Source organism: Triturus cristatus, chromosome 7 (assembly GCF_964204655.1).
Source record: "Triturus cristatus chromosome 7, aTriCri1.1, whole genome shotgun sequence".
In the NCBI taxonomy this organism is placed as follows: Eukaryota; Metazoa; Chordata; class Amphibia; order Caudata; family Salamandridae; genus Triturus; species Triturus cristatus.
This window is the reverse complement of record NC_140590.1, coordinates 1,659,307,213-1,659,323,233: the sequence shown is the minus strand read 5'-3', so window position 1 is coordinate 1,659,323,233 and position 16,021 is coordinate 1,659,307,213. Positions and strand designations below refer to the sequence as shown.

The 16,021-nt window shown below is 43.9% G+C and overlaps 1 protein-coding gene across 1 annotated transcript in view; it reads left to right on the top strand.

Moving 5' to 3' along the window:
* Positions 1 to 16,021, top strand: part of LOC146812650 (solute carrier organic anion transporter family member 4A1-like) — a 542,408-nt gene that overhangs the window by 474,414 nt on the left and 51,973 nt on the right. Inside the window, exon 10 of the mRNA XM_085619748.1 lies at positions 12,969 to 13,033. Within this exon, the coding sequence (XP_085475874.1) occupies positions 12,969 to 13,033 (65 nt within the window). The remainder of the gene's footprint in view (positions 1 to 12,968; positions 13,034 to 16,021) is intronic.

The following is a 16,021-nucleotide window of genomic DNA, read 5'->3' as shown; positions in this document are numbered from 1 at the left end:
ACCGATTCGAACGTTGATTGACATGTAACCACCAATCAGAATTACGCTCGCGCACGTTAAGGTGCGCCCACCGTGCGCGCACGGTGCGCTCACGGTGCGCGCCTATAGATATTTATGTACTTTTAACTGTAATTTTCTCAGGACCTACTGAACAGATTGACTCCATATATGCAAAAGGCACATCCCTGACCTGAGGACTACCTCTTTGCCAAATTTCAAGTAATTCTGTTCAGCCGTTCGGGCTGTACCTTCGACAAAAGGTCCTATGGGAAAATGCATAGGGAAAACGCGTTTTGGGACCCCCCTTTTTTCTCAGCCCCGGCTTGACGATTCACCCCGAGACTTTCAGGGTAGTTGCTGAGCGGAGCGCCCCATTAGTTTTGAAAATTTCGCGAGGATTCGTCAACCGGCGCCAAAGTTATTCAAAATAGAATTTCCAGATTTCCTATGGAAACTCGGTCCTAACTATAACTATCTACTGGCGACCGCCAGTAGATAATATACATATATTTTTTCACTGAAAAAACCATACGTTTCAGGGAAGTTATAGTTAGAAATTAGCATTTAAAAACCCATTGAAATTCACTGAAAAAACCATAGGTTTCAGGCACGTTATAGTTAGAGATTAGCATTTAAAAAACCTTACAAATTCATTGAAAAAACCATAGGTTTCTTGGACATTATAGTTAGTTGGACATTTCACTCGTACAAAACCATAGAAATTCTGCCGTTATAGTTAGTTCAGCTAACTATCACTCGCGCCCCAGCAATGCACTGCTGATGACGTCACATATTACATCATTCATGACATGGTCAGTGACATCACTGATGACATCTCAAATGACATCACTGGTGACATCACTGATGACATCATCCAGTGACTGTGTGTTTCTTTAAATTTTAAATATGTATTATATAAATGCAAAGGTGTATTGAAGAATGAGTGGGTGTATAAGTGTCTGGATGGAGGATTTAGTAGGTGCGTGACTGACTGTTTAAGTGAGTGATTGCATGTGTCTTACTGAATGCATGGGTTAGTGACTTAACTGTGTGAATGTCTGTATCAGTCTGTCTGTTGTTGTATAAGCTGCTGCATGGGTTGGTCAGTAGCTACATGAGTGTCCATATGGGTTATCGATTGGTTGCCTGAGTATTTGTATGGGTGCCTGAGCATGTGTGTGGGTGGGTGGGAGGTGTGTGACTCTTTGCATAGATGCTTGAGTGGTTGATTCACTGGGTGTATGGGTTCAAGAGTGCATGTGGAAACAGCTGTATGGGTGGGTGAGTGTGTGTATGCGTATGTTTGTGAGTTAATGGATGTCCCAGTGGTACATGTCCAAGTAACTACATATGTTAAAGGCAGTGTATGTGAGAGTTTGAGTATATAAATGACTGTACGTGAGAGTCAGTGATTGTGAGAGTGACTGTATGGATGAGTGTGTACTTGTATCAGTGATTGTATAAGAGAGTAAGTATGCGTTTGTCTCTGCTTGAATAAGTGATGTGTTGTGTCTATAACTCTATAGGTCAGTAAATGGAAGTGTGATTGATTCTTTGCATGACGGACTAGGTGTGTCAGTAACTCTGGATGAGTGGTGGTGTGTGAGTGTCTGTATAGGTGTATGAGTGCATATGATAGTGTTGTATTGATGAGTGCATGTATGAGTGGTTGTATGGGTGAATGAGTGGATGTGTGTGTAGACCAAGGAATATGTAGTAACTGGTATTGGCATGTTGATGGTTTCGAAAATGGTAGTCTGTATTTTACAGTGGGTGTATCAAAGGTTATATTAGAGTGTGAGGAGGTGCATCAGATGTTCATGTGGATGATGTCACCAGTGATGTCATCAGGGATGTCATTTGAGATGTCATCAGTGATGTCACTGACCATGTCATGAATGATGTAATATGTGACGTCATCAGCAGTGCATTGCGGGGGCGCGAGTTATATTTAGCTGAACTAACTATAACCGCGGAATTTCTATGGTTGTGTACGAGTGAAATGTCCAACTAACTATAATGTTCCTGAAACCTATGTTTTTTTTTAGAGAATTTGTAAGGCTTTTTAAATGCTAATTTCTAACTATAACGTGCCTGAAACCTATCTTTTTTTCAGTGAATTTCAATGGTTTTTTAAATGCTAATTTCTAACTATAACGTCCCTGAAACCTATGGTTTTTCAGTGAATTTCAATGGTTTTTTAAACGAAAATTTCCAATTATAATGTGCTTCAATCCTATAGCTTTTTCAGTGAATTTCTAAGGTTTTTTTTTTGTAACCAACTTTTTATTTATTGAGAGGTGAGATTAGTCAGAATACACAGCTGTGTGCCTACAACCACCGTGGCCGGCAGCAGAAAAAGCATAGTTTCATAAGGCAAGTGCAATAAAATCGAGCATATCTCATATACCTCACTACATAGGTCCAGCCGTATACTCTATACACAGAGTCTTCCCCCCGCCCTCCGGACATTACACCCCCCCATCTCCCTAACATGCACACTCGTTGAAACACCTGTAACATTGCCCCGTCAGCCGCACCCCGGCTCAGTGTATCACACCTAGCGTGCCTGTCACCCCAAAGCGTGCCTGTAGACGTGCTCACACAAGCCTGGGAATCAGATATAACAAGTGTAGCTGGTAGTGCAGTCTAGTCTTTAACGGGAGTCCAGCGAGACCTAGCCAGGAGGGCACATTTCCAAATCCTGTGGCTATTACTACCCTGCGCAGGACAAGTAGAGCCTATGCTAGCTTCGTTCGCCATGATATATACATTTCTTACAGTGCATTGCGAGATTCCCGGTTTTTTAAATGCTAATTTCTAACTGTAACATTCCTATTAAGTCTCCTTGAATCCTGAAGGTCCCTGGTGGCCAAGTAACCCACCAGATACCTCCAGTAAGCGCCACAGAGCTGCGTTGCAGAGAGGTGTTCCGAGGCCACGCCCCTTTTTACACCACACTGCAAACGCGGCTTCTGGCACACTGTTGCTCAGAGGATGAAGTCCACTTGTGTCCTGAGGTCCTCAGGGCACAAGAGGACCTCATCGCCCCACCAGCCTTGCACCAGAAGCCACGTTTGCAGAGTGGTTTAAAAAGGGGCGTGGTCTTGGACCACCTCTCTGCAACGCAGTTCTCTGACGCATACTAGAGGTACCTGGTGGGCTAGTTGGCCCCCAGTGACCCTCAGTATTTAGGGGAAATTAATTTCCCAACTTACAACGTGCCAGGGGGCGCGTTTGCAGCGTGCTGCAGGAAGGGGGCAGGGCCTCGGCGCAATGCCAGCTTTTTTTTTCCAGAAGGGGGGCTGTGTGGCCTCCTTCATTTCTCATTTTTGGGGCCCTGGGGACCCCATCCCCCAGGGCCTGACCCCTATTTTGAAATAAAATAAAAAAATTAATGGGAAGGGGGCCGCATGACCTCCCCTCCCGAGGCCAATTTCTGCCCCGGGGACCCCATCCCCCAGGGCATGGCCATATATTTATTTATTATTTTGTAATATTTTTTTAAGGAGGGCGGCTGCTTGGCCCCCCCCCTCCTGAGGTCTCTATTAGCCCCAGGGACCTGGGCTGTACCTCTTTTTTTAATGTAATTGTTTATTTTATTGATGAAGGGGGGCCACATGGCCCCCCTCCCGGGCCCCTTCTGGGCCCAGGGACCCCATCCCCCGGGGCCGGCCCTTTCATTGGGGACCGTGGGGGCATTGGGGCTCCTGCGGGAGCCAGCCTTGCTTTTCCACAAGGGGAGCTGCTGACATGCAGCTCCCCTTGTGGAAAAGCAATCCTGCTTTGCTTCATTGAAGCGAGAGCAGGTTTCCCTGCTCTCGCTTCAATGAAGCAAAGCAGTGTTTGCTATGGCTGGGCGGGAGCTGCATGGCACCCGCTCTGCCATAGCACACAGCAGTGTCCCGGGGGTGGGCACCCTGGGACACTGCAGGAGCCGGCCCTGGGGGGGTGGTAGTCCCCAGGGCCATCAACAGTTCCAGGAGGGGGGCCGCGCGGCCCCCGTACCAATGTTTGCAAAGCCCCGGGGGCAGCGTGGTGGGTGGGACCCCCCCACGCATTAGTTTTTTGAAAAAGCCCCTGGGAGGTGGCAGTCCCCGGGTCTGCATGGGGGCCGCGTGCCCCCGCACATAATGAGCATAGCCCTGGAGAGGTGGCGGTCCCCGGGGCTGCGGGGGTCCCCCGCTATTATTTATTGACAATGCCTCCGGGACCTGGCCCTCCCGGGGGCCTCATTAAAATGAAGCACGGGAGACCGCCCTTCATTTTTTTATAATTTCGGCTGGATTCGCGACCCCAACGTGAATTCCGCCAAAATTATTTTAAAAAAAATGCTTTTTGTGGCCCTGGAGGTCCTTGTGGGACCCCCTGAGCAGGCCTAGGGGGTCAGGGTGTTTCTACCCTGCCCCCTTTTCTTGTTTTGTATATTTGTTTTACTGTTTATTTGTGACTCAGTTCTACCGAGTCACAAGATGGCTGCCAACACTTCTTGGTTTGGATTGTTGGCAGCCAATCAGAGTGTAGCTCGTGCCCGGGAGGGTTCGCGAACCCTCCTCGGTGCTCAGATATCGAAACTTTTTCTTTTTCCAATTTCTCAGGAACTACTGAACGGATTTACACCATTTTAAAAAAGGGCTCTTTCTGAACCAAGACCTACCTTTTTACCAAATTTTGTGTAATTCCGTTCCGCAGTTCTGGCTGTAGCTTTGTCTAAAGTTTCCTATGGAAATTAACATGGGGAAAATGCGTTTTGGGATCCCCCTTTTTTCTTGGCCCCCGCTTGATGAATCACCCCAAAACTTTCAAAAAGAAAAAACGCTTTTCCTAATTATATATATATATATATATATATATATATATATATATATATATATATATATTACCTACTGGCGGTCGCCAGTAGGTAGTTATAGTTAGAACCCCTTTTCCATAGGAAATCCGCATATATATATATATATATATATATATATATATATATATATATATATCAGCAAAAACAAGGAGTTCATGGTACTTCCAAGGTCCGGTGCTCTCAAGGGGTGTGTGTCGGCTGTAAAACATCCGCAGACGTGTTTCTGGCTCTTGCCGTCATCCGTGCGGAAAAGCCGTCAATAAAACGACACAGTCATTTAAATGGTTCTGCCATATGGTTGGTGGATCCTTGGCCAATGAAGGGCCGGCAATGGGGCGTCACCGTTTTCATTATTTATTGCCTAATGCAATGTCTATGGCTCTCCCATTGCCAAAAATGTTAATTGGCAGCCGTAATAACTGTGCCTGTACATCCCCTCGCCTGCCGCTGGATTAAAAACGAAAACACTGTGAGTGTCCCACATATGGTGAAGCACTCTAGCTTTGTATAAGCCACAACCTGAATATGTCAACAGAGTCCATAAGCGGCGGTTCAGATGCCCAAATTGAATCCAAAGCACAGTATTCCACCTGGGGCCAGCCAAAATTGGTATAATTCCGTTCAGCAGTTCGGGCTGTAGCTTTGTCTAGTTTCATGTGGAAATTAACATGGTGAAAACTCGTTTTGGGACCCCCCTGTTTTCTCAGCCCCCGATTGACGAATCACCCCGAAACTTTCAAGACAGAAGCTGACCGGAGCGGGCCACTTGTTTTGAATATTGCGTGAAGGTTCGTCAACCAGCGCCAAGGTTATTGGGAAAAGAAAAAATGCTTTTCCTATGGAAACTATGTCCTGACTATAACTAGTAGGTGATATATATATACGTATTTAACAGGGTGGATCCTGTATTCATTTTTTAATTATTCCCTCCTCACCCCGCTATTCTTTTTTCTGCACCTTCTAGTTCAGTGTATTTATCGTTCTATGACTATTATATTTTCCTCCATCATTTTGCTACTTCAACGTAATTCTCTCCAACTTCTTGTATTCAGAGGTAATGAAATTGAAAATACCTAAAGCTTCCTCTGAAGGTTCCCACTTCATTGCTGGAAAAGATAGTCTTCCAATGCCAGGGCAGAACTAGCTTGAGAGCCCCTTGAGATTTGTAGAATTGCCACTGCACAACCATTCCATTCACAGTGCAACACCAAGTATCTGTGGGCTGATCAGCATGGTGTTTGCAGCCTTTGCCTCTCCCTAGCCATAATAAGTCTGCCTATGACTTCTGCTTCGCCTTTCGTTCGGGAAAAACTTTGAGGTACCTAAGAGAAAAGCACTGGGCGCAATTGAAGATACAGCAGAGGTAGTCCTTTGAGACGCCAGTCATCCTATGAGAAGCCCAACATCTTCAGCAAAATGCCCGCTTGCATCGAGGAGAAAGAGGCAGGCCCTTCCAGGCAGCCTAACTATCGCCCACTCCTGATTCATTGTCCTTAAGCACCTTTGAGGAAGATCAGGAGGGCTTGCCTTCAGTGTTTGAAGGTACTGGGCCACGCATGAAGAGGCTTTGAGAACTTCCCCCACACTGAGCCATGAGGTGAAACCCTGCTCACCCAAATGCCCTACAGGGCACTACTTCCATTAGTAAGAATGAGGCCCCAAATTCCATCCCACCACTGCCCGTGGGCTCCGGTCAGCATCGAGAAATGGCTTCGGAGCCAAACAAGCTACAAAGATAGGGAGTTGAGCCTTTACACTCATCAACACCCTCAAATCCAAAGGGCACTCAGCCTCCATATTCACAATCACAATCCGAAATCAAACTGAGCGCTAAGTCGATGCCAAGTGCCCCTTTGACGTCAAGGTCAGAAGGATCTGAGGCATCAATCCTCAAGAGACTAGCAGAGGAACTCAATTCCAGGCAAAATCAGCTGTTCATATACCAAGAGACTGGCAAGATGTCTGTATAATCCACCACCTGGGAAACCATCTACCATCCTGCCTCTGATTCCAAATAAGTGGATACTAACTTTCAAGGAGGATCTTGCCTTTTATGCATCTCTGTACACAGTTCCTATAAGGCATTTAGACAAGGCTACAAACTCACCTCCTCATTCCCCAAACCTAGGCATTCACCACCACGGCCATATTCACTACCATCTGAACCTCCACTAGACTCTCCTGAAAGGTCAATCCATACATTCTCTGATCCAGGTAGCCTATTTCGGGAGGGGGACCCTTATGACCAGCCTGGTGGGGTAGGAAATGGGGGTGGCCTCTGAAACTACTGCAACAATGACCTAGCAGACGAACCATTCCTTGAGCCTTACCCAGCACACCATCTCCTCCTGGTGATATCACTGTATATCACATAGTTGTTCAGAGGAAGCCTGCCACCACATATTTGACATGCATATCCTACAATATGAGAATGACTTTTTGTAGAGACCCTTGCCAAGGCGGAACACACTGTCCAGTTCCTCCCAGTGCCCAAGGACATGCTCAAGGCAGCCTCTGACTACTTTAAGCATCTGGTCAGAGCCAAGGTTTTCACACCACGGGTAGTAAAAACGTTTAAAGTCTCTCCTAGCAATTCTCTGTAAAACAGAGGACTGGTCTCACCTGACTCCTTCATGATCTGTACTGCAGGTAAGTGGGTCTCCTCCCATGGTACAGGATATGCATTCCATGCCCCGGATATAGAAAGTAAGCATCTCAAAGCTTCTGGCAAGTTTATAGCAGTTGGCTCATGCATACAATCACGAATTGCCACTTTGGTGGGGTTAGAGTTAAGATACAACTGGTACCATTGGGAGGATATGGAGGTCCTACTACATTACCTCCCAAACACATCCTGTAAGAGGAATGAGCAGCAAGTTGCGGAAGTAAAGATAATTTCCAACTTGAAAATCCATTGCACATTGAATGCCGCAGATACTGCTTATCACAGTGTCAACACCAACATCCTGCACTGCTGGCACGTATGGCTTTGCATCTTGGAGTTTAAATCGGAGGTAAAACAATACCTTCTTAACATATCATTTGATGTGGAAATTCTCTTTGGTTCCCAAGTGAATGAGATGTTTCAGAAGATTAAGAAGAGCTCCAAGGGGCTCATTTATGAACCCCTGCGTCACTTTTGCGCCACAGGTGCGTCACTTTTTGTGACGCACCAGTGGCGTAAAACATGCACCATGTTGCGCCATATTTACGAAGTGACGCATCTAGGTAGATGCGTCACTTCGTAAACCCCTGGGCTACATTATACCTGCGCCAGGTATAATGTATGCAGGGTGGGCGTACCCCCACAAGAAAGGGTCGTAGGAGTGGCGCAGCGAAATCTATGAGATTTCACTGTGCCACTTCTAGGACGCCAATGCGTCAAAACCTTACGCCTGCCTCATGGCAGGCGTAAGGGTGACGCGGGCCCTTTCACATGCCCCATGTGAAAGGAACATTGCTGGAGTTGCGTCAGGTTTCCGACACAACTCCAGCAATGCGCCAATTTTGCGCCAACAGATACGTGAGTTATACTGAGGTATCTGTCCTTCCTTGCGACATGATGCGTCATATTATAAATATGACGCATCATTGGTGTTGCAAGGAGGGCGCACTGAGAAGTGACGCATCGCTGCTTTCATGCAGCGATGCGTCACTTCTCATAAATGAGGCCCCAAGTTTGCAATATCCAAGGGCATGCTGCAGCCTGCTCCTCCCAGGGGAACCTTTTACAGGACGCATCTAGGTGCATGAACAGAATGAATGAATAGAGTCAGCGCACACCTAATCTAACAAGAAAATATAAACTATTCAAAGGTACACTATTGTGCGTGCCACCCAGTTAGAGGCAGCCAGCCCCACATTGCACAATGTACGCAAGTGAATGTTCACTTGTATACTGGGTGCACAGCGTGGTATGTTGATTCACCTAATCCCAAAATGTAATACAAATAAACAGATTTCAATGGAATTTAAACACAAATGTGTTGTGTTTTACACAATCAACAATGAAGCCTTTATTTGGCTTTTCTTCCTCTGTTATCGGATTCGACTAAAACAAAATCATCGAATGAATACACAAAACGTCAAATTTTGAAAATGATAAGATTAACAAATCAACATGGATGTCTGATCCTCTTCAGAAAGTATGCCCAATGCATTTCGGTATTTAATGCATCCCTTCTTCAGGGGCCACTGTAAAAATACGAATAAACCATCAAAACTAAAAAGAACAAAGGAATAATATTCAATTTTTTTTAAACAAAAACATACAGCAGAGGCAAAATTCTGAAACCCGCTGAATGTGCTTACACATGGCAACAAGTGAAGTGTAAGCTGAGGAAATGAATAATAAATCAATCAAGATCAAAAGGTGAAGAGATCAATGATATGTTATCTCACCCGTGAGGAAATCGTGATTATAACAGAATAAAGTGATTACTTCAGGCAAACGAAATGGCCCATCAAAGATTTCAACATGTCTCAAGTGCAACATATCCCGGTGCAAACTGTCAAAATCCCGGTGCAAACGCTGAAATTGTGTTATAGAGAAGCTTCCTAAATATATGCCAATCAGACTCCGCTCTCTATAATGTATCCAAGAATGAACGCTATCTGAGCTGCAGTGAATAAAAAACAACTCTGAGCATACTATAGGAAAACAAGCCAGTATCGAAAAAAATGGTATCAGGGAAATAGTTACCTCTCAAAGTGTCTATTATAGTTGAAACACTTATTCCTGAGACGGGTAGCAGATAAAACGATGGCTCCCAGAGTCAATAACTCGTAAGCGATAGACCTATGTGTTAAAAACAGGCACCCTGTATCGAATAACAATAGCAACAATGAGTCTGATACACTTTGGGCGTGCACAACTTGTTACTCCATAATATACCCTCAATATTACAGCGTTACCTGCAATTGTGGGGCATGAAACTGAAAGATTAACATCCTAGGTACGCATCCAAAGCTCTGCTGTTAACACTGTCACTTTGATAACTGTATCTCTGAAAAAAAAAATCAGCTAAATAAACGGCATAGAACACACACAACCGATGTATGGTTCTTAAGAGTATAAGGAGCTGAAAACCCCGCCCTTGCCTAGCTACTAACTTAGATCGGGGTCACCGCAAGTTGTCTACCACCAGACTTTCAAACAACCGCTACAACAACAACAGCTGAGTGAGCTAATAACGCTCACATAACAAATGTCTAATGACAGAAATGATCCAAGAGCTCGTGGATCCCCCACACTAACCTGGATTCTGGCCTAAGAAAGTAGAACCGCAAACTCCCTGCCGTTCGACATGTTGACTACCGGAAGCCGAACGCTAAATTTAAATCCCCACACTAAACATCGAGGTGAATAACGGACCCGAATACAACTGAGACCCATGCTCGGATCACCGCAAGCAGGGGCACCATCTTGGAGTGGTAAATAGTATCACACAAAAAATGACTACTAAATGAGCGTGAATACTGCCAATGCCTACCGAAATCTAAGAAAATCTATGATGGACAGATTTACCTGCAATCTAATCATATACTCTTGATTCCCTCCCATGTGTACAATGTCCGGTACTACACTATTCATGAACTGCACAAGACACCAATGCACACGTGGAACTAATCAAAGGAATATTTTCCGAATGACAATGGGAATACTCCATTGAAAACTTATGTAAAACTGGGCATTTGCATAACGTGAGAGCAGACGCAGACAAAAGTAAAAACAAAAAAAGTTATGAATAAAAAAAATGGTGACAACATCAAGGTGAAAGTTAATTGGAGTTTTTCCATTAGTAAGACACATTTTACAAACTACATAGTAAATTGGTGAAGTACAGTTGAAAATATCCTCTAAAAACTACATAGTAAATTGGTGAAGTACAGTTGAAAATATCCACTTCAAAGAACGAACATCGAGCAGCCTGGAGTATGAGAAAAAACAGGACATATCAAGTTTATCATTTAAACCTCCAGGGATCATCGTCTGCAATGACTTAATCCACCACACTTCATGTTGAGAAAGTAATTTCGCATTGTCTCTGCCAGTATTACAGATTAACATTTCTAAAATCGTGTATCTCAGTTGTGCAATGGTCTGCTGATGTTCTAGCCAGTGTGTCACTAGATGTGATTTTAAACTTCAAGTTCAGATTGTACTCTTGTGTTCTGTGGTTCTGACCTTAATTTTGCGTTCGGTTTTGCCTACGTATAATAAACCACAAGGACATTTGATTCAGTAGATGACATATGACGAGGTATAACGTTGTTACAGTTGACACAGTTGTAACACTTGTGCATACCAGTGTCTGTTTAGTGAGCATAGTTGCGTGAGTGAGCATTTCTTTGATGTTTCTCCTCCTCGTGTGTGCGAACAAGGGTTCTTGATCAAATAATCTGTTAAAACCTGGTTCAAATTTAAGCAATTCCCATCTTGTTTTGATGATCTTTTGATGGTGAATGATCTTGTTGAATATTTGGATACAAAAACCATGCGATTTTCTGATAACTTGGGTTTAGGCAAAAGTAAATCCTCTCTTCGTAACTTGTGAATTTTTGACACAGCTTGAGTCAAGGTAACTGATGGGTACCCTCGCTGTTTGAAATCGAAACATTAATCCTCCAAAGTTGATGACAAGACATTATCATTAGACGTGATTCTCTTTGTTCTCAACATCTGTGAGAAAGGTAAGTTCTGTAGCAATGATGGTGGATGAAAGCTGGAGAACAACAACAAGTTGTTCCTATCCGTAGGGTTTTTGTATACGGCAGTCTACAATCTATTGTCATCCAAGAATGATAGACTAGTTGAACTGATGCAGTGAGTAAACTGAATACGAGAATTTTTTTGGTTCAATTCCTGGATTCTAAGTTCCAGTTGTGCTGCAGAGTCATTCCAAAATAAAAAGATGGCATAGATGAATCTGGCATAAAAGACCAAGTGTGAATGCCAAAGTACATCTGAAAAAATTTGATCATGCTCGAACTTGGCCATGAAGGTGTTAGCGTAGGCCGGAGCACCGGAAAAACACATTGATGTTCCAGTTATCTGTAAATAAAATTCCTCCTTCCATTCAAGATAACTGTGTTGGAGGCAAAAGGTCAGAAGTTCCAAGATGAAAATTTTATTAGCTCCTATTTCAGGCAACTGTAACAAGGCCCATTCACACGCATTTAAACCCTCCTGTAGGTGTATTGAGGTATACAATGACGCAGGTATAATGTGGCGCAGGGATTTACAATGTGACGCATCTTCCTAGATGCGTCACGCTGTAAATGTGTCGCAACGTAGTGCATTGTTTACCCTGTTCACAAAGTGACGCAGCGCCGGCGCAATAGTGTCGCACGGGGCTTGTAAATATGCCCCCTGGTGTCTATCTTTTTGAGATTGGCATGTCTGTTTTTTGTTATTGTTACAACAAGAAGAGCACGCTGAGACAGTTCTAAAGTTGTCACCTCTGGATGTTATACTACATTCTTTATCCCAAACAATCGGCATATTTAGCATTTTCAACTTGTTCGCTCAACGGGAGATGAGCAACTACTACACTTTGATGCAGTCTCCCACTTCTAGACATTTGGAGCCTCTCTAAGTCCTGCCTTCTCCGTGGCGAAGTGGATAATCCTGAGGAAACAACCGAATGGCTACTTTGCCTAAACATTGTCTCTTATTGGTCTCGATATATGTCCTATTATCTTTACTTGATAACTATGCCTCTCGGTTTATCAACGGGTCTCTCCTTTTCACTTTCTATTTTATTTCTATGCTCAGTATGCACTGCTGGGCTAATCTGCTCAAATGTAGGGCTATATTCTTGCAATGCCATGCACATAGGAATACTTATTATGTATTATTAATACTTATCCTTCTTTTTTAGAATGTATCCATCCAACCTTTCTTTTGCATGATCGCTAATACTGTTTATACATGAATGTACTTGCTATGTTGAACTTGAAATAAAAATTGTACACATTTTTTTTTTAAAAAGGGAGTTGCATATAGGAAATGTATGGCAGCAGGAAAACATCAATTTTTTTGCAGCAATGTTATGTTGTTAAGTTGACTCTTGAATTTTATCGTTCACACTTATGACATTATTTTGTTTTCCAGGTGTGTCTCGGACAGGCAGAGCTCCTTTGCATTAGGAATCCAGTGGCTTGTCGTTAGAGCTCTTGGTAAGTGTCGGCTGTAAGTAAAACTCACATCCCATCTAGTAATGTGTCTGTGTTGTTATATACTGAGAAAAATAATTGCATTTGATAAATATAACATCACATTTTAGAAACTATTTAGTACTGTCAGTATTTGCTGTAGCCCTCCCCCTGAGGTTTTGTACTATGTGGGGGGTCGATGAGATGCATACAGCACATTCAAGAGCATAGCTTTATGTCTGTGGTAACAGCTATGAATCTCAGAGTGTCCACTCCGCCCCATATCTTGTCAAGGTCTATTAAAAAGCATCACTGAGTTGAGTAAAAGAAAGCCTCTTTTATCAGCAAAGTAGACTGGTAAACCAGAAAAGACTTTTTGACTCATTGGTTAACCTCCATGTGTCTCATGCAGTCCTGTAGCTGGACCAGGGCAGAAAGGAAAGCACTAAGCTTGCCACATGGCTCTCCCAGGTGCAACTGGGTTTTGGTAGCCTTGGTTTGTGGGTGGAGTTCCGCAGTGCAAAAAAAACTCTGCCACGCTACGCGGAGCTCCACAAGCAGCGGAGTGCATTGAATAAATGCCGTTTGCAGTGATTTTCAGTGCCAGATGCTTATCCGCACTGTGCAGTCATCGCGAACGGCACCATTGCACAGATCAACCAGGCGCTGGCTTTGCTTTCTGCCGCTCGAGTAGATTTTTACTCGAGCAGCAGCTTTCTCAACACGAACAGACAGTTTCTCAATGCAAGTGGTCGCGAGCATAAACGACCACTCACAATGAAAAATCTGACCCCGCGTTGAGAAATCTCTCCGGGAAATTGATTTTCCACACTCGCGCTCGCCAACTTGATGTTAACGATCGCGAACGAGGAAAAATCTCGCCAGGAGGTGGATTTTCCTCGCACGTGATCGCCAACTTGACGTTGACGAACGCGAGCGAGGAAAAATCCTGGCTATGCGGAGCACAGTTTTTGGGAACTCCGAGTGCTCCGCGGAGTGCGGAAAACTTCGCAAACTCCACGCGCGGAGCAGAGTTCACCGCTCAGGGTTTGTAAGCAGTGCCAAGTCCACTTTGCTCAAGAATTACGTTTTCCTTTGTCTGAGAAGTGGAAGCACTTTGTGTAATAATCTGCCTCAAGAAAGATATGCCTAAAAAAACTGTTTAGCAAAGAAATTGCTAGACTTACAGACATGCAACTGGGCCTTTCAAAATGTATTTGGAAAAATTATTGTTAGTCTAAAGTGAACAGTAGCACCTGTTACTGTCCTCCTATTTTGGAGTTAAAATGGAAGTGAGCAAGAAGATGTACAGGTACACAGAGTGTGTGCCCAGTTTCTGACCCCTCTTTTGATTCTGGACTCTCAATGGTTGATAATGAGTAGAAACACATGGACTAAAAGTATTAAGGGGTTCGCAATGTTATGCATGAAAGTCTACAAGAGCTGCCATCCCATGCGGCAATAGGTAATTCCTTTCCACCCTAGTGATTCTTGTATAGTCCTTCTAAGCCAGTTTTTTTCCAGTGCTTTGTTTGGACTGCTTTGGAACCAGTGTAATGTGTTCTTTTGCAGGACAATGCCATGGTATCCTCTTCAGGTGTAAAATTAACAGTGAATTTCCGTTGTTTCATCGTAATGGAAGACAACAGCAACATTTTCGGAGGTTTGAGTAATTTGGAGGTCAGAGGTCAGATGTCTAGATAGATAATGTTTGACATCAGCACTCAGTACGAGTGTCCCCGAGTGGTATTCCTGTGGGGACATTGCTTCGGTCCATCCTGAGTAGCCAGTTGTTTCTGGACCTGGGATTATCTGGTTTTAAAAATAGCAGACCTGGTAATCCTGGATACACGGAACAGGAATTTCTAGTAAACGTGTGAGCAGCTTCCATGTGACTGCCTTAAATATGTCAGTAGCCATCTTTCCTTGTGTAGAATGTGCTCTTGGTCTTGTAGGAAGGCTTATAAGACAACTGGAAGCAAGCGACTATGCAGGAAACTCAAAATCAAGATATATACGCGTAGTCCTTGTCACTCCCCTCTAATACCCACAAAATCCTTGTGGTCCCTCAAAAGAACTGCAATTTCCAAGAAGGCAGGTGCTTCTCAGTGACTGGACCTTGCCTGCGGAAAAGCCTTTCTCTATATTTGTGTAACACCATCAGCCTGCTAGCACTCCAAAAATAACTGACAATTTCTTTATTCTAATATCTATCCCACTATGTCCACATCACCTCTGAATGTCCTGCTAGTGCCTAGAGACAATTAAGTCATGTAATGTGGGCTACACAAAATATATAAATAATGAATTTGTATAATCTCTAGATTGATGAGGGGGCTCACTTCAAATCCACCCAGGGTAAATGGAGGTCTACATCATGTTTTGAGCCCTTACAAATGGGTCTTTAAAGAAGTGCCATCCATGGTCGCTAGCTGTTAATAAAATTAGCTATTAGTAATTACATAGCTCAGTATTGTAGTACAACCCCTTGCAAATCAGTATTGGTCATGCCCCAGCATAAACAGTCCAGCCTGAAACTTTCCCGCTCTCTGAATGTGAAAAGACACCAACCCTAGACCGGTTTCAGTCTTGTGACCCTGATCAGTGTGGTGCAGCTTGAATTTTAAAGCACTGTGAGCAGAGGACTCATGTCTGGGCATACCCGTGGCACCTACAGAATCTTAGTGAGAAAAACTGAAAAGTGATGGATGGAATGCTTGATTTTGCACTCTAGGCCACATTCCAATCCATTGTTTTTTGTCCACTACATCACTCTGGAAATGGACTAACCTAAGGCAAAACTGCCTTGGGCCAGCCACAATAGGAACAGTGCAGCCCAAATTGACAGGCTATGTTCCATTTGAACGGGAACACAACCTCAGAACTGTTTCAGCTTTGTTGGACTTCATTAGTGAGGTGTAGTTTAAGTTCAGTCGCACCGCGAGCACATGTTCCACATCTGCCTCCTCTGGAATTGAGGTTCTTTCGAGGGACCACAAGGATTTTGTAGTT